Source organism: Ooceraea biroi, chromosome 7 (genome assembly GCF_003672135.1).
Source record: "Ooceraea biroi isolate clonal line C1 chromosome 7, Obir_v5.4, whole genome shotgun sequence".
In the NCBI taxonomy this organism is placed as follows: Eukaryota; Metazoa; Arthropoda; class Insecta; order Hymenoptera; family Formicidae; genus Ooceraea; species Ooceraea biroi.
In genome coordinates, this window is record NC_039512.1 from 10280196 (window position 1) to 10297611 (window position 17416).

Consider the following 17416-nt stretch of genomic DNA (forward strand, 5'->3'; position numbering starts at 1 on the left):
TACTTGTTTTTTTTCAAACTCCATTTGTCATAAATGATCCATTTTAATCATACACTTCTTAGGAAATTGATTTTATTGCACATTATACACGATTATCTCCCATATACAAATAGTACAACATAAGTAAGCATCAACCGTAGTTTTACGCGCAACACTTTAGATAAATTATAAATAATGTAAAAGTTCGTTTTCTCTTTTTCGTATCTCTAACCAAACTATTAAATATATTTAACATTTTAGTATTAAAATATCATTTATTTGGTTTTATTTTCATGGTAATTGTAATTTGCATATTAAATATTAATTTTTGTAACTAAATATATAAGTAATTTCACTTGGTGAGAATCAAGATTGCTAACATATTTGATATATTGTTTCATGATTTATATAGTACCAATAGTAGAACTGAACGCATTTGCGTCAATTTCTGTGCTGGACCGAGCTTTCAAGAGGGACTAGTATCACACATGTATACAACTATTTTTTAAATGTCATTTTTATGAAGATAAAATCTATTTTGTTAAATCGAAAATAAAAACAATATCACAAAAAATTCAGAAAAGAATATTAGTAATAAGCAATGAGTACATTTAAAAAGCATTTTTATAATATAAATCATAATTTAATCATAAGATTGAAAAATTAAATTATTAACTATTTAATATTTATTGATATTTAGTTAATTTTTATTAATATGTATATGTAATTTTCTCGCTGATAGAGAAATTTCCTCAATAGATAAATAACATTTAAAAAAATCATGTGTTGCAAGGATTTTGAAAAATATAATTCATATGACTATTTTTATATACAAAATAGATTTCTCCAATTACCACATAACATCATACCACGTGATATATATTGCAAAGAAAACATATATTAACATACATATAGTAAATTATATACATAAATTATATTTCATTGTAGAAAAACTTATGAAATTAAGTTTAAGCTTTTTTGTAATTTATATAATTTATACATATAATTTTTTAATATATAAATATTGATACATTTTTATTTATATATAAATATCTCTATAAAGAATTTCTGTTTGCAAAGAGTGAAATCATGCTAAAAACGTTACATGTCTAATTATAATCCGAGAAAACTGTATACATGTTATGTATCAATGAAGCTATTACTGCGCGTGACATTTTTTGATGCTTTACAGTCTCTTCTTAATTAAGCAATAAATTTAATTGAACAATGCAAATATGATTTCGGATTAACACTCATCAGAATAAACGGAAATTACAATTCGCAGCATTCATTACTTGCGTTATCGTTAATGACAAATCTGCTCTTGAGAATATCACTCTAAAAGCAAATGCTCGGCGGAGATTGAGATTTTATCAATTGAGATGTATCACCTGTCGAACCGATGTGCATAGCATTTCGAGTCACGTGTTAACTCGGTTACATTTACAACGCTCCCATTAACGTACATGCCGCACGTTGACGTAGCATTATCGTTTCATTCGACGTTTCGGATGTTATCTTGATCGGGAAAGAAATTGCTGAATAGAGAAACGGTGAAAATTGCGGTGAGCGCGTAGAGCGCGAGCGTAGTTGTTGCGGTGAAGAGTTGAGCATAGTGATAGCGCGAGTACCACGCGAGACCCAGTATGATCGTCAGGATGCTCACTAGGAGTCGGCTCAAGTCCCACTCGTGCACCGGGCCGATACCTGGACCGGTAGGCAAATCCGAGAATGGTTGAGAATTAAAATAGATAGGGGACGAGTTATCCAATGAGTCATCCAAGGTGTTTCGAGACGACGATGCTGGGCGTGGCTGATGCACCCAACAATGGACCACGCAGTCGTTGAACAAACCGCATTGCTCGAGGGTTCGAGTATCTGGTTGCAATACGTGGCCGTTGAACACCAATCGCACCGATTTATGTGCTTCCAATTCCATTTGGAAGTGCCTCCTGCAAGATCGAGATTGCGAAAATCGAATTAGCTATTTTCTCAGAAAAATAATATGAGAAAAATAAGATAGCCGTGGTACATCTTACGGGACCAACTTATCAATGACACGTAATAAGAAATAGTTCGTTATTTCGATGAGGACACAGCGTGAATTCATATCACCCAAGTCAGAATCACCTTTTGAAATCACCGATCATTTCTTTGAGACTTCCAGTGACTAATTTCTGATCGTCATTTATAAATTTTAGCTTTATGGTAATCTCGTATCCACAGTTCGAATCATTCCTGCAGTTGGACGTGCCGCTGCAAGTATTTTGATCTAATGATGCGTTTGTGGCACTAGAATTGTCCGCCTTGGCGGGTCGATGTAACAGCGACGAGTCATCGTTATTGAACGAGTCCATGGTTTCGATGAGCACTTCTTCCGAGGCAGCTTCCACTGATCTAGTCTCTTGGGAAGGTTCACTCGTATCTAAAAGCGCGTGACACAAAACGAAGATTTAAACAACACTTGTGCACAGACAGGAGAAAAGAAAAGAATATTTACCCACGTCAGTATCTGGACTAGCATGTGTATCGCTATTATTCACTGACGTTTCTAATGCCTCTTCCTCCGTTGTCTCTAAATTAGGAGACCGACTAAGAGTCTCTTGGCTAGCGTTACTCGCATTTTGCTGATTGGCTCGTATTGTAGCAATGCGTGCTGGTGTACGGTCACGCAATATGAGCACAGTGCGTATCAACGGCTGATCTGTTATACTTGTTGAGCACCAAGCTAGCCATCCTATCAACAGCATGCTCATGACAATAAAAAAGTTTGTGACTTCGTCACCCACACCTTCGATCAATGACATCTTACGTAAAATGGATCTGTAAAAATAGCAAAAATATTTAACATCGTGCTCGATCCAAAAGCTTTTTGTTATTAGCATTTACAGCTTAACCTTGAGGGTTAGTTATCAGAATATGCAGCTATTTTATAAACCTCAATGTTTGCAACATTTAATACGCGTTTAGCTCTATCGTCAATTATAACCGATTAATCTCCGAGACAGATTTTTACCTTATTTAATAAAACATTGAAAAATTATTGAGACGATATAAAAGCATCTCTCTTGTAAAATGTAAACTACGCCTTGATCAATATCTATTTAAGCGTGTCGCTTGTAGAATAGCTATATTAATAAAACCGTCTTCATCCCGAGCTTCTTATCGGTTTTTTTTTTTTTTTTTTTTTTTCGAAACTGAACTGACACGGCAACGATTAAGGCTAGATCATTTGTCAGCACGGCAGTAGCACATTCTGCACATGTCGCGTGGTAACGTGATACGTACATTTATTAATAATCAGAGGCTAATATCTCGCTGAGCACGAGTACGGAATATTCGCGCATACGGGGGGAAAAAGCTGCAGTCCGCGGCGCGTCCGTTGAGAGGTTATCTCGCCGAGAAGCAAGTTTGTCAACACGGCACCAAGTCTCGACGTAACGCTGGCTCACTGTCCGAGTTCGAGGAACGATGTCTCATGATACGGACCCGACGTTTTCGAGGAGTCACGCGTCGCGTCGTCGAACCGTCCGCGCGATCAGCGCTCTCGTTCTTCGTGTGGTCCGCGACGCCGAAACGTTCCGTCGTCGCGTATCGGAATAATCACGACCGTTACCAGCGAGTCGACGTTCGTCAAAATTCGATCGACGAACATCTGGAGATGACGCAGATAGTACTTTGCGACAGACAGCGACGTTACCTGGACTGCTTTAATAATTCACGCGATCTCCCTCTCCCTCGCGCGTCAACTGGCGCGTGGCGTTACGCTATATGCGTATATACCCAGATAGCCAAGTCTGCCGAAAGCAGATGATGCCAACTATCCGCTATCAACTATTGCCAGCCGAAAGACAACAAATTTGATACAGAAGTTGTTGTTAACGATTAATTCGACAAATTGGTGCCAGAAATGTAACGGAGCTTGCTCACAAGATCTAAGAACGGATTGGCGGCAGAAACCGAGCAGAATCTGCAAACATGGCTCGAAGTCGGATTGTCGACAGAAACCGAGCAAGATCTGCGCGCGCGGAATCTAACGGCAGATTGGCAGCAGAAACCGAGCAAGATCTGCGCGCGCGGAATCTAACGGCAGATTGGCAGCAGAAACCGAACAGGATCCGCAGCTTTTGACAGTATTCAAATTTACACGGCTATGAATATGTGTTTCGCTGCGCACCGCTATGCGGTGCACGCGTCGAGTTCTTACTCGATGTTAAGATTTAGCCTAACAGTTATATAAGTTAATATACGCGCCTTGGCACGATAATATTAATTTTTCTGAAAATTTTTGCACTTGCGGCACGGAGGCTCCCATGGACAACGTCCATGTAGTTCGCGCACGCCACGAGCAATCTGAAGTTCGAAAGCAAAATTCGGACTTCGGATTAGAATAAATTAACAATAAGAGAGATTATGCAACGAACTGTCAGAAAGACACATCGAGCCAAATGTACTTTAATTTAACAAACAAACAAATGCGTTCTTTTAACAATTTATAGTGTGTTAAAAGTAAACACGTGCTTTAAGGGGGTATTCTAGTGTAAAAGCGGAATTTGTATGCTATTTTGGTGAATTTTTTTTGAAAAAAGTATGTTTTTTGAGGCAGGGTTTTCCCTGCTTATTCATACATATTTGGTGCATGTTTCCAAATTTTTGTAGTAGACAATAACTATAAATAAGCGCTGCACATGATATTAAATAAGAACATGAAAAAAGAAGTTGGTCCATGGTTCCCATGATTTCAGCTGTTCTGTTCATCTGAAACAAAAAAACCAAAGAGATTCTTAATTAGTATGAGTGTGGCTATAGCAGGTACCAGAATGAAAAAAAAATGTTGAAAATTTAAAACATGACTTCATTGAGAAAATTAAGTTTCGATTTGTGCCATTTTTTTCACCATTGAAGGGCTGTAGAAATTCCAAAAAACAATATTTCGACTTGATTGTGGTAGGGGCTATAGCCACACATATACTGAAGATGTGTGCAAAAGCCTGAGTCAATTGATTAACTGGTTTTTGAGATATCATGGGAACCAATTTGAAAAACATGGTTTCGAGAAAAACACGTTTAAAGTTTTTCATACTGATTACATAGAGATAATGTTACTTACGATCAATCGGCTAGTCCAGGGCCATACAGGGGACATTCCTCTTGTTCGTAGAAGTCCTGCAGAGCTGATCTCTCTTCCCTGCGATTCATTCTCTGATCTCGAGAGAAGTTAGCGGAGCGCCGCTCCGAGCGGGTGATACGAGCTTCGTTCGGGAGTTTGCGTACATCACCGCTTGCTGACCAATACTAACTCCCATCACGTTCATAAGTTTGAAAATTGGCATAAATCCTTTATTGAAAATTATAACTGCCAAGAATGTTGCTATTTCAACAACTTTCACGCCAGCATGGAGATGTTTTGGAGCAAAAGTCCAAATCAATGAATTTAGAGATTCATTGTACTATATAACCTGTACTATACAAAGGCTCCAATTCAAATGTACGACCTTCAAAGAATAACGATCTTCCGATCCTATCTAAAATACTAACACAATGCTTTGTTGTGTGCCGCGCGGTCCAACCGCCGAGCGCGCGCCAGAGGTTATTTTCTATTAGGTGCTATTACTTTGTTAATTTTGCGAATCGGGCTAAATCTTCTCGCAGACATATTTTCCATACCATATACTTGCAAAATATGCCAAAAAAAAATTCGATTTTTCTGACATGCTACACTAGAATACCCCCTTAATATATCGTGAATATGAATGGCCAAAAGCTGCAGATTCTGTTCGGTTTCTGCCGTCAATCTGCCGTCAATCTGCCGTCAGATGTTAACAGATCCTGCTCGGTTTCCGCCGCCAATCTGCCGTCAGAGTCTGTTAGCAGGCTCTGCTGGCGGATCACTATCCCAATGCGGACATAACGGATGCCAATTTGCTATCAATTTCTGCAGTAATCCGTTGCCAATCTGCTGGCAGATTGCACACATCTTGCTTACTGGGTACGTATCGTCCGGAACGTCAAGCGTATTCGGATGAAATAGGAATGTATCGGCTTCGATTGTCGCCCGCGAGCGAGTCGCTCGTCAATTTGCATCGTGCCGAACACGATCCGAGAGAAACGGACCCATCGGTTCGGATTCACGACCGGTCTTTCGCAACGTCGCAAGAATATTAGCCTTTGACACATATTTTTCATTAGTTGTTTTCGTAGTTTTATTATTATCATTATCTGTTGATGCCGTCTCTTCCCGTTGGCAACGTGTGTACAGACTGAGAGAATGGCAGAAAAAAATACTTGAATATGGATTGGATGACACAAATTTTACGTACCTGCGGAGTTTATCATATCGAAAGTAAAGAGTTTTGTTCCTGAGAAAAATGACTTTAAATATTTATCGAGTCAGCGTAATTATTAATAATCGAGAATCGGCTAGATTTCACGGATTTCAGTGTGGATTGATTCTATCTACGTTCGTGAACATTGTTAACGTGTATATACGATGGATCTGGACGAATGTCAAGGGCATAGAAAACAAAATGTTTTATTCAGGAACTTTCTTAATTTGATGATTCTTGAAAATGATGCCCGCGTTACTGCATACATAATTGCTCTTCCCGTTAAATTTCTACGAACATTTTTTAATGTAATAATTTTTATGTAATCTTGCGTTTTTAATTTTCCAAATGCTGTGATAATTTTTTAAAAATTGTTTTTGTTATATAATGTGGCTCCACAAATAGAAAAATTTTAAATCTCCTGATTAGATTGGGTAGAATTTACACTATGAATTCTATAATTAGACTCTACTATTATTTAACTCAATTGTTGCAAGAATTTAATTTCTTCCTTTATTCTGTACAGAGTGTACACATTTTCTTTTCTAATTCTGCTGACGAAATAAAAATTCATCTTTATAATTATTATAAATTTTTATTCATGTACTCCTCATAAATCTTGATGAGGGAGATGGGAGTTCTAGGAGCGACAGTTTTGAATGCAGCAGAAAAATGCTCTTTGGTAACGGTGACAGCGTTAAGATTCTCTTCCAGTGCTTTCATAGCAGCTTCATGGCATATTGCTTGAATTTCCGCACCGGTGTAACCTTCCGTCAGGCAAACCAGATCAGTAATATTTACATCTTCCGCGACTGGCATATTTCGCAATTTTATGTTGAATATTTCCTGCCTTGTTCCTTCGTCCGGTAATCCAACATATATCACACGATCCAATCGTCCAGGTCGGAGAAGGGCCTAATAAAATTATTGTTTGCATTATTACTAAATACTTGAAAGATGAAAAATGCTTGATTATTATATTACTTTGCTATACATAGAATGTTAGTAATAAGACATCCAATCACATTGTTTTATGCAATTATATTTATATACTTGTATGCATGTACTTTGTCAATTCTGTCCGGTCGGTTGGTAGCTGCCACAAGTGTGACGTTTCCCAAAGGAGTGACGCCATCGAGCTCGATCAACAATTGTGCCAGCACCCGTTCGTGCACGTGGGTACCGCCGCTGTCGGAAGACGAACGCCTCTCGCTACCCAGGGCGTCTATCTCGTCGATAAATATGATGGACGGTGCCACCTGCCTCGCTTTTCGAAACACCTCTCTCACGGCCTTTTCCGACTCGCCAACCCATTTTGAAAATAATTCCGGGCCCTTCGAACATGTAATAATAATATAATGCAAATACAATTACATCTCGAACGGCTTACCTTGATATTTATAAAGTTCACTTTGCTCTCGGTGGCCAGAGCCTTCGCAATCATGGTTTTTGAACATCCTGGCGGCCCGAACATCAGAACTCCTCTGGGAGGCGTAATGCCCATTCGCACAAACACTTCTGGGTGCCTCAGTGGCCACTCTACGGCCTGCTGTAATTTCAATTTCAACTCTTTCTGTCCACCAATATCCGACCATTTTACATTTGGCACCTCTATCAAGATTTCCTTCATAGCGGACGGTTTCGTTGTAGTGAGAGCGCAATTGAAATCGATCATTGTCACTACTGGCTGATCGTTAGACGCCACTTTATCTCTCTGCTGGCGCTTTATCGCGTTCATTATCGCTCTGGAACACAAACCATATAAATCTGCACCGACGAAGCCGTGGGTAACGAACGAGACGTCCTGCACGTTCTCGTCCGAGAGTGTATTGGGGATCTTCGAAAGCAACTTCATCAGTATCTCCCTACGCGCGTGCGGAGTCGGTATATAAATCTCGAATTCCATGTCTAATCTGCCGGGCCTTCTCAGAGAACTGTCCACCAAGTCTAACTTCGCGGTCGTAGCCATCACTAGTACGTCCTTGCCGTTGCTTTGCAGATCATCGAAGAGAGTTATCAACTGGCTGATCATCCTTCTTTCGTGATTCGTGCTCGAAACACCCGTCTTAGGACACAGGCTGTCCACATCCTCCAACAATATTATGCTAGGCATGTTGGAGCTCGCCTTGCTGAACACCTCTTTGAGCCTGTCTTCCGTTTCGCCGATAGACTTGCTGTAAATATCTGAACTGTACACGGTAAACGCGTTAACGTTGTGCTCGGAAATTACAGCGTTGGCTATCAGGGATTTACCGACACCAACGGGACCGTACAACAGTATCCCTCTGCTTGCATTAAAATGCTCCACGCTCTTATATCTGCCAATACCTATCGCGACTGCATCTCTTATATCGGATACGAGAGCATCGTATCCTCCTACATCATCGAGCCTGTACTTCCTTGAAACATTCGTTTCCGTCTCGTCCGCAGTGCTCAAGATTGTCCACTTTGTCGCGTACAGCGCTTTGTAAAAAGTTACGTTTGTAGGATCAGTCGTAAGAGCCACCTCCTCAAAAGCTTCCGCTAAATCGTTTACGTCCGCCGTTCCAGTTCGCTTCTTCTCGCTTTCGTCTGCTTTTATCTCAACGATTTTATATATCAGCTCCTTGCCGTAACATGGCACGCTTATTCGATCGCCGACGATGAACACTTTGTGCTCACTCGCGCACTTTAGAATATTATCCAACTCCACACCGATGTCGAACGTTAAACGTTTCCCTTGTTGACTGAGCACGATCTCTTTGGCAATGCGGACATTAGATTTCAATGATTGTACTCTTACTTGTCCCTCTATGTTGTTTAGTTCAATAGCTAAAAATCGTACAACAGCGAGTTTGTTAAATTCGCAAATTAAACTTGACAAGTAACTAGATATTGTTGATGTAACTTGACAAACTTACCATGCTTCATTAAAGAAACACTTGTTAAACTGTTAGCATTATACGGCCATGCTTGTTTAACAGTCAGTCGTTCCTTAGTCGCAATGACAACGGGCGATCCAATTGCAATATTGCACAATTGCGAAGCTGATTGCGATATGAATACAATATCATCAAGTTCCCGCTCAGAGATGTTCTTGGGTAGTTCTGTAAAGTAGATTATTATTATATAGAATAAAGCATTAAATACAGAAAAATTACATAAATTAGATAGACCATGTACCTTGTGATTCAAAAACTTCTACTGTGCTGTACAAAATTTCATTGAAGACAAAAGAATAGTCCCATTTTTCTGTGCATGGAGGACAATCTGCATCGTGCAATGCAAAATCTTTTTGCATCAACGTGCATTGACATTTGTCGCATTGTCCTGATGATAAACTCTTTCTCGAGTTGGGAGACATCCTGTCAAAATAATTGATTTAAAAAAATATATTTACAATAAAGGTGTAATGATTTTAAAGCATGATATTAGTGTACAAATTAAAATTTAAAGTTTATAATACACATCTGAATCTCTGTCTAAAAACTTTTTAATTAATTTAGCATAAACTTGTATAAGATTCCTTTAAAAATCGTTTAAATTATTTTGCAAGTTTTTAATATCCGCTAATTAAATTTTTATATTACAAAAAGATAATTGTGCTCAGTTATCTAATGAATCTTCATACAGTATAAATAATATTCATGCCTAATAAGCGGCAGAGGCGCTGAGAAAGTGGGACAGAAAATACAATAAAAATATGTAGCGAGATGCGCAAATTAATTTGGTGCTTTTTTGAAGAAATTGAGTCTTTATTTACAAAAGTAATAACTTTTCTCCATCCATCGGGCTGTTAAATCCCCTCTTGAAGAAAAGAAAGTAAATAAAAATAAATCCATTCCTTAAAAAAAAGCATTGAATGAATTTGCGCACCTAATACACCGGTGATGAAATACTCCACGTTATTCGCTGACATATATAGGGTTAACTCATATGTATCAAAACTTTTATTTATCTACCTTTTTAACTAAATAAATAACGACATGAGTGTATTACACAGGTGCACAATAAACGTGATTGCACACGATTAAAAAATAGTTGAACGATTAGAATTAGGTTAGATTAAAATCCTAAAATATATAGAGAGATGTATAGAGAGGCGCGAATTGTATCCATACTGTCGCCGCCATCTTGGGCTAGCACAGTGGTGCTCCACTGTGTCTCACCATCTAAAATAGAGCAGAAAAATAAATCATGATGAGAATCATCCGATATATGGATGAAAAGGTAGGCTGCATATACATGCAAATAAGGAGCCCACGATACCAGGGCTGCGTTCCGATTCCTTACCCAGGTCACAGTATATACAGTAGCGCGACTCCTTGTCGGCACCTTTGATGTTCGTGATGCGAAAATGGAGTGCGCATGCGTGACCAAAGGAGATGTAGAGGAAAAGAGAGAACCTATTGTTGTCTCTTTCTAACACGCCAGGGCAGCAGCAAGGAAAATGTGCGCGGGAGCAGCACAATTGCAGGAACGTAGTAAACAATGAAAGAATAAAAACTTATTGGCAATATTTAATGTTATTTATTATTGTATTATTAAGTACAATTATTAATTATTATTAATACATTAATTGCGACTTGAGATCATCTCTATGTCAAAAAGATATAATGAAATTTATATATATCGCGCAATTGCATTTTTATAATAAAAATAAAGAGATAATGAAGTATACTAATTTGTTTTTTGTTTTTTTATTAATATAGTAATAATATAATATAAGTAATGATTTAATTACTAACACAAATATGTTGTAAAAATTGGATGAAAAGTAAGGTAACATATTGAAAAAAATAATTATATCACATAATATTTAGATTAATTTTTGTAAAGGTCTAAATGTTCTCTATACTTTTGTATATTTCAAATCATATCTGGCGTTAATGTTATTAAATATAACTTCTTCAAACTCTATTGTGATCAAAGGTCAAAATAATTATTTAATAAGACAATATTCTGACACATGTATACTTGACATAAACATGCTTTTTGCTGTACTCTGGCAGACACATTTAACAATATATAAAAGAATATACATTTCTCTATACTTAAATATAGTACAATTTCTACATGTAAAAATGAAAAGTATAGTGCACAAAAGTCTTTAAGCACATAATTCTGTAAGCGCAGTATCGAGAAAAATCCTATGTCAATAGAATAACTAGTAGTTGCTCGATTAGCACTTTCACAAGCGTATATTCAGTTATTGTAGACATCAAAAGGTTCCGACAGCAGATTTATTGTAGTCTGAAAATCCTCCAAGCGTACTCTTTACGTTATCCTGGCAGTGCTTCTTGATTTGTCCCTGACAATGGAATGGAAATTACAATGCAATTAAATGAAAAGTAAACTGTCCTAACTTTGTTAGTTTATTATTACATTTATCAAGTACACATATCTCAATTATCTCAAGATATCAAGAGATCAAGTAATTAATATCATTGCAATAACCAACTTAATAAAGTTTACATATCTAGAATCATAAATTAATGCAAATCAGTGAATGAAATCGATGTTGTTACTTTACTGCTACTTTATGTATGCTTAATTTTATAGCCAATATTTATGCAAGTTAACAGGATTTTTTATAGTGAAATTGTAAGTTGTCAAACTTCATTAAATTATGATTAAAATAATATAATAATATAATATTAATATAGGTTAAAAATCCACTTATATTTTTCTTCTCGCGCACAACACAGCTGTAAATCATTAATTTACTTCACATACTACACACTGCACTACACTATTATTAATAATAGTATGCAATATATACAGGGTGTCCCGGGTTTTAACCGACAAACTGCGGGAGCATATTCTACTAGTGGAAATAAGAAAAAATTCTTATATCGAGTTTGCTTAGAAATGCTTTATTACAAAGTTATAAACCAATATTGAAAGGAAATATGAGATAAGTAACAACGGAACATAGTGTAGAATTTGGAAGGTCCAAGATGTTTATGTTACGTGTATTCACATGTATTCATGTTCGCTATGTTGAAACGATTCAGTATGATTGTTACTTTCACAACAGTAGCTGTTAGATTTCAATCGTCGTGTCAACTAGCAATTACTATCAGAATGCCAAAAGTGTTTTCAAATGAGGAATACACCGATATTGATTTCGTGTACGGATTCTGTGACGGAAATGCACGAGCTGCCGTACGAGAGTATCAACGTAGATTTCCTAACAGGAGAGTACCAGATAGATTTAAAGCAACGAATTACTAATTCAGTTACTGAGATGCAACCAAATTTTCAGGAATGTCGTACCGTAACAAATTCTGTACTACGTCGATGTCTAGCTTGTATCGATGTGCAAGGACAACATTTTGAAACGCGTCACTAAATCATTGCGTAGATAATTTTTATTTTTGTGAAAAAATCCGTTGTTACTTATCTCATATTTCTTTTCAATATTGGTTTATAACTTTGTAATAAAGCATTTCTAAGCAAACTCGATATAAGAATTTTTTCTTATTTCCACTAGTAGAATATGCTCCCGCAGTTTGTCGGTTAAAACCCGGGACACCCTGTATGCTGCTGATCACACAACGCGTCAACATACACGTATAAACTGCGTTAAAATTGGCGCCTATTTCTGTTAGAAAAAGAGGCACTATCACTCTCCTCTTTCCTCTACATCTCCTTTGGTCGCGCATGCGCACTCCATTTTCGCTACGGAAAATTGGGAGAGTTGCGCTACTGTATAATACTGTGCCCAGGTGCACCCGCTATATTGGAGTGAGAAAGATACAAGAATGAGATAAAAAGAGAGGGAGAGCACCCTGGCGTGGAATCGGAACGCAGCCCAGTGAAGGCTGCTGCACTTGTTTAACACATAGAGAAAACATTTCTATCTACTGTGGTCACGAGAAAACCACGTTTGAATAACGCGGGACGTTACGGATTTAACATGGCGGCCGACCAATTAGGAAGAGGGAAGAAATTCGCGCCTCTCTATATTTGAAGACTTAGGTTAGACTGGTAAAACGATTAAACGCTTGCATATTTGCGTCAATCTGAAAATGTACAATGTAAAAATGAGGGATGGACATCCGCGCCGCGACGTTGTCATGTAACCGTACTCAGTAGGTTTGTCATGTTGCGTGAATTTTTCATAGTTCATAGTTTTCGTTCCATCTTTATTCGTTCTATTTTTATCACCTTTTACCCTTCTCTCTTTTTCTCTAACGAATGTATATACATTATTTATAATTGTTATTTTAATTGGTATGAGTTAAAATCTATTTAATGAATGTTTGTAATTAAGCAAATATATTACTTGGTTTACAAGTTTGATAATTAGTCCTGATATTATAGTAAAAACATGTTACAAAAATACATTTCAAATGGAGCGGTCTCTAAAATAAAGATAAAAACGTCTTATTATAAACCGCAGTCGCACGTCGGAATATGTTTAGACACACTGTCCGCTATCAACATCTGACTCATACATGTTTTCCATCCTTCTGATATTCGGTTTTGCAATCATCAAAAGTCTAAAACATCTTTTTCTCTTTTTTTTCTTCTGATTATATGTACTTTGCTCGCAATCTTAATTCAGCTATTTATTAATTTGTAAAAAGTAATGTAAATAGTAATTCATTCTCTCTTTTCTATTCATTCCCGTCTCAATTTCTCAGTACAATCAGAGCTGATGCTGTGAAGCTGAATGAATTCTATCACCTTTTTCCTTTTCCTCATAGATTTTAATACAAATATCAACATGGATTACTGACTTTGATATGCACTCGATCTTCGCAGTATGACTGTCTGATAAAAATCAATTTCTTCGCAGCAGAGGCAAACACGTTTCGAGAGAATGCAACGCGCTAACTGCTACCAAGCTAAGTACCAAGCAGAGTCATAAAAACAGGAGACCCTGACGCATCAACAAATATTGACGACGAGCTCGTAAGCATACGGCGTCTACTGCAGCCGCTGTTTGTTTGGGGTAGAAATGAAAAGTTGGAGGACAACCAATCGGGAGGAATCGGCGGTGCTGCCGGTGGTAGCAGTAGCTTCACGAACTCCGCAAGACCGAGCATCGCTGGCCGGTGTCGAGCGGTGGCCAGCGCAGCCGGCGAGAATGATGGACGGCTCGTCCATCACGGAGGCAGGGCCTCGTCCGCCAAACAAGATTAATAGAGGTCCGCCGCTGTCAGCCGGACGTCTCTCCGGCCGACCGGGAGAGATTGGCCAGCTACGGCCAGTCTTCTCGCAGATCGCAAGCCGCGTGGGCAGCAGCAAGCCGACCGATCGCGATCGATCTTCCTGAACACTTTGACAGCCACCGTTATCCGGCTACTGTACTTCAACTCGCGCGTTTAATACACATCGACGTGGATCACCGCGGATCTCCCGTCCTCTGGCCATCTAAACGCGCGCGGACGCGCGATCGTGAGAGATCGGGGGACTATTTGTACCGGGTATCTTGCGATCTTGGACAATCCGACGGTCGTTGTAGTCGATTTTACATGCCGTCCGCGCCGTAAGGGTCCGCACTCGCGCGATAACGCGACGCATAATTATACACGCTTGAATATATACTACAGGATACGGGCGTTTATCCGTTTTATCGTCCGCTCGAGTTTATCGATGCGCATACAAAGCACGAAGGGATGGTGGGCCGTTCTTGTCGGCTTCGCCGTAGTTTGCGTGGCTAATTTGCGATTAGGTAACGCCGCAGCGTCTCTCTCCCTTTTTCCCAGCTGCTCCGCTTTTTTCTCCAATTCGTCTCACGCGAAAACACAAAATTAATGTAAACACGGTAAACGCTGAATTTTGTACTGAAAAGTAATCGAACTTTCCCCTTTTTTGTTCCTTCGTCACTTGTTACCTTGACTATTTTTATGCATATTTCATTAAAAATATATGCACAAAATATCCATATATTTATCTATGAGCATTTAAAATTATTTTCTCGTCTTGTATGTACATTAAACTATATAATAATAATAATTTTTAAGAGCAAATATTGCATTAACTAACATGCATCATCATTATCAGTAAAATTCTTATAAATTTAAATTTATATTTCGATTTACACAAAGGTGATCTAATACATTCGATGATGGAATCATATAAAAATTAGCAAATCAAAATAATTTTTTTCATATTATATGAAACAAGAAATTAAATCCATTTGCAAGTGATCTTGCAATATCGACCTCGATATTCGACCTTAAAGAATCGTCAGGCGAGATACAAATTACATTATACATTTTTTTTAATTTTCAGTGTATATTGAGATAAAATATGAGTTACGATGCAATATCATAAATCAGATTTTTTTCAAAAACATTCGCTGTTTTAAAAAAAATAGTATAATTTTCAGCTCGATTTGAGCTCTGGCTCACAACCTATCTGATTCAAGTAATAAATTGATCATTGATATTTTTTATATGTAATTCCTCGCTATTTTTGTTATTTAGTTTTCTGTGAAACGGACTCAGGAAGCGAGGGGAAAATGTACTCGGAAGAACCGCGACAACATTCGTGCTGCGCTCGACATGAAAAGATGATTGACGTCGGATACGGTGAGTATACAAAAGACTGATTGCTATTTTTGAACCAATTTTAGATATTAATTATCCTAATCTTTTTAAGCTCAAGTATTGACCTACTATATGTCAAAGAATGAAAGAAAAAATAAAATGAACATCAGCGATTAATTGTTAGAAAAACAGAATTTCTCGTAAAATATCGCAAAATGATACTTCGCGAATTGTGTCTGCGCGTTGCAGTTAAACTGATTAATTTGCATTGGTGATTAACAAGGGAAAACAGCGGCAACTAATCAACAATACATCACTTACAACTCACGTATGTCTTACTGATATCCGCAATTAGGTAAAATATTTTTGTCCTTCTAGATTGAACAATTTCATATTGCGCGTCACCCGTTGGATTCCTTCGTTGATTCATTGACTTCAATTGAACAACGTGATCTTTGACTGTTTACGAGGAAATAGACCACCCGAGAGCGCTTTAATCAAAATTAATATTTCGATTAAAACGGCATGTGCCTTTCGATCGAATTTTCCGTCGCATCTTTACGCGAGGCATGACATTATCTCAAATTTTTACAAACAATCCATAAGTAAAACTAATATAATTTATTAACATTATATGTACAAATCAATAAATGTTTATTAATAATTTATAAAAAGATCGTGGCCGAATCCGAATCGTGACGTTCCTTTTGCCGGATTGCGGATTTTACAGATCATGACACGTCATTCGGACCGCGCCGCGAAGATATTTGCAACGCGAGTCGGCGGAAAAAAAGGAAAGGTGGCAAAGTGGCGCGCATATATGAGGATACGAAGATACGGATAAACGTGAATCACACAACGACGACGACATATTCCCGCATTCCGAGTCCCACGCATTCGCGCCAAAAATAGCGGAGTTGTATACTCTGATTCGCTCACCCCTCTTTCCCAGGCGCCACCCCTGCTTCGGATTTCGATGTTTTTTTTTCACCAATTTTTTTATGCAATCAGATATCTCTTCGGACAGTTTAAAGATTCTTCATGTATATCACGATGCAATCATATTGTATATATGTAGAGGAAAGTCCCCGATCATGAGATACCATATCGATTTTGCCGAATGTAAGGAAATCTATAGGCAGAATTTAAAAATGTAATACGTTATCTTGAAGAGAATTTAATAAGCTTTAGGTTGGTCAAATGAAAAATCTAATTTAAATATTATTTTTTCCGAAAATTAAAAAAATTTTGAAAAAAGAGCTTTACGCAGGATCGAGAAAGTGTGCTCCTAATATAAGATACCTCGAGAAATCGGTGTTAAAAGTGCAAAATACATCAGTATTGCAATTAAAATCTTTATTAGATAGTTTTATAAAAATACTGCTGCCACAGCCTTCGCCAAATCTTCACGATTCCACTGTCGACGCTTCCTCGTATCTCTACCTCCATAGTCAGATTCTATAAAAATTAAATACACAAAAATTCGTAATATAAATTCGTATTAACTTTTCTCTAACCTTAAGTAGTGTTTTCTTTCATTTTATTACACTACATAATCTTCATATTCGAGCAATAATTATCTCATATTAAGAGTACCCTGAACATCTCATTATACGAGCCACACGC

At 37.7% G+C, this 17416-nt stretch overlaps 2 protein-coding genes and 1 long non-coding RNA gene across 7 annotated transcripts; 1 reads left to right on the forward strand and 2 right to left on the reverse strand.

The window, feature by feature from the left end:
* Positions 1 to 61: 61 nt before the first annotated feature.
* LOC105282846 (transmembrane and ubiquitin-like domain-containing protein 1) lies at positions 62 to 3824 on the reverse strand. Its single transcript, XM_011345111.2, has 4 exons — positions 3268 to 3824; positions 2480 to 2802; positions 2110 to 2404; positions 62 to 1931 (listed from the first exon to the last, which is right to left on the reverse strand). The coding sequence occupies exons 2-4, from the start codon at positions 2784 to 2786 to the stop codon at positions 1475 to 1477; spliced, it is 1059 nt and encodes a 352-aa protein (XP_011343413.1). The 5' UTR covers positions 2787 to 2802; positions 3268 to 3824; the 3' UTR covers positions 62 to 1474.
* A 2971-nt stretch (positions 3825 to 6795) lies between these two features.
* Positions 6796 to 10751, reverse strand: LOC105282845 (ATPase family protein 2 homolog). 3 transcript variants are annotated; one of them, XM_011345110.2, is made up of 7 exons: positions 10578 to 10751; positions 10161 to 10456; positions 9468 to 9649; positions 9206 to 9391; positions 7696 to 9116; positions 7373 to 7639; positions 6796 to 7220 (listed from the first exon to the last, which is right to left on the reverse strand). In XM_011345110.2, the coding sequence occupies exons 3-7, from the start codon at positions 9646 to 9648 to the stop codon at positions 6891 to 6893; spliced, it is 2385 nt and encodes a 794-aa protein (XP_011343412.2). In that variant the 5' UTR covers position 9649; positions 10161 to 10456; positions 10578 to 10751; the 3' UTR covers positions 6796 to 6890. The 3 variants fall into 3 exon arrangements, with proteins under 3 accessions (XP_011343412.2, XP_011343411.2, XP_019888378.2); XM_011345109.2 differs by having other exon boundaries at positions 10247 to 10456; positions 10578 to 10750; XM_020032819.2 differs by lacking the exons at positions 10161 to 10456; positions 10578 to 10751 and adding an exon at positions 10048 to 10088.
* Positions 10752 to 13366: 2615 nt separating this feature from the next.
* LOC113562302 lies at positions 13367 to 15938 on the forward strand. Of its 3 annotated transcripts, none has more exons than XR_003406818.1 (3): positions 13367 to 13381; positions 14092 to 14970; positions 15728 to 15938. It is a non-coding gene; the product is annotated as an uncharacterized LOC113562302 (long non-coding RNA). The 3 variants fall into 3 exon arrangements; XR_003406817.1 differs by having other exon boundaries at positions 13371 to 13385; XR_003406816.1 differs by lacking the exon at positions 13367 to 13381 and having other exon boundaries at positions 13855 to 14970.
* Positions 15939 to 17416: the final 1478 nt, after the last annotated feature.

What these genes read in the sequence shown, in the direction of transcription:
- LOC105282846 (XM_011345111.2), bottom strand. Translation starts at nt 2,786, where the DNA reads ATGTCATTGATCGAAGGTGTGGGTGACGAAGTCACAAACTTTTTTATT. An exon ending in TAGTCCAGATACTGACGTGG is followed by an intron (nt 2,405 to 2,479) that starts GTAAATATTCTT and finishes ACGCGCTTTTAG; the next exon opens with ATACGAGTGAACCTTCCCAA. An exon ending in ATGATCGGTGATTTCAAAAG is followed by an intron (nt 1,932 to 2,109) that starts GTGATTCTGACT and finishes TCGATCTTGCAG; the next exon opens with GAGGCACTTCCAAATGGAAT.
- LOC105282845 (XM_020032819.2), bottom strand. Translation starts at nt 10,073, where the DNA reads ATGGATGGAGAAAAGTTATTACTTTT. An exon ending in GGAGAAAAGTTATTACTTTT is followed by an intron (nt 9,650 to 10,047) that starts GTAAATAAAGAC and finishes TTATTTTGACAG; the next exon opens with GATGTCTCCCAACTCGAGAA. An exon ending in AGAAGTTTTTGAATCACAAG is followed by an intron (nt 9,392 to 9,467) that starts GTACATGGTCTA and finishes TCTACTTTACAG; the next exon opens with AACTACCCAAGAACATCTCT.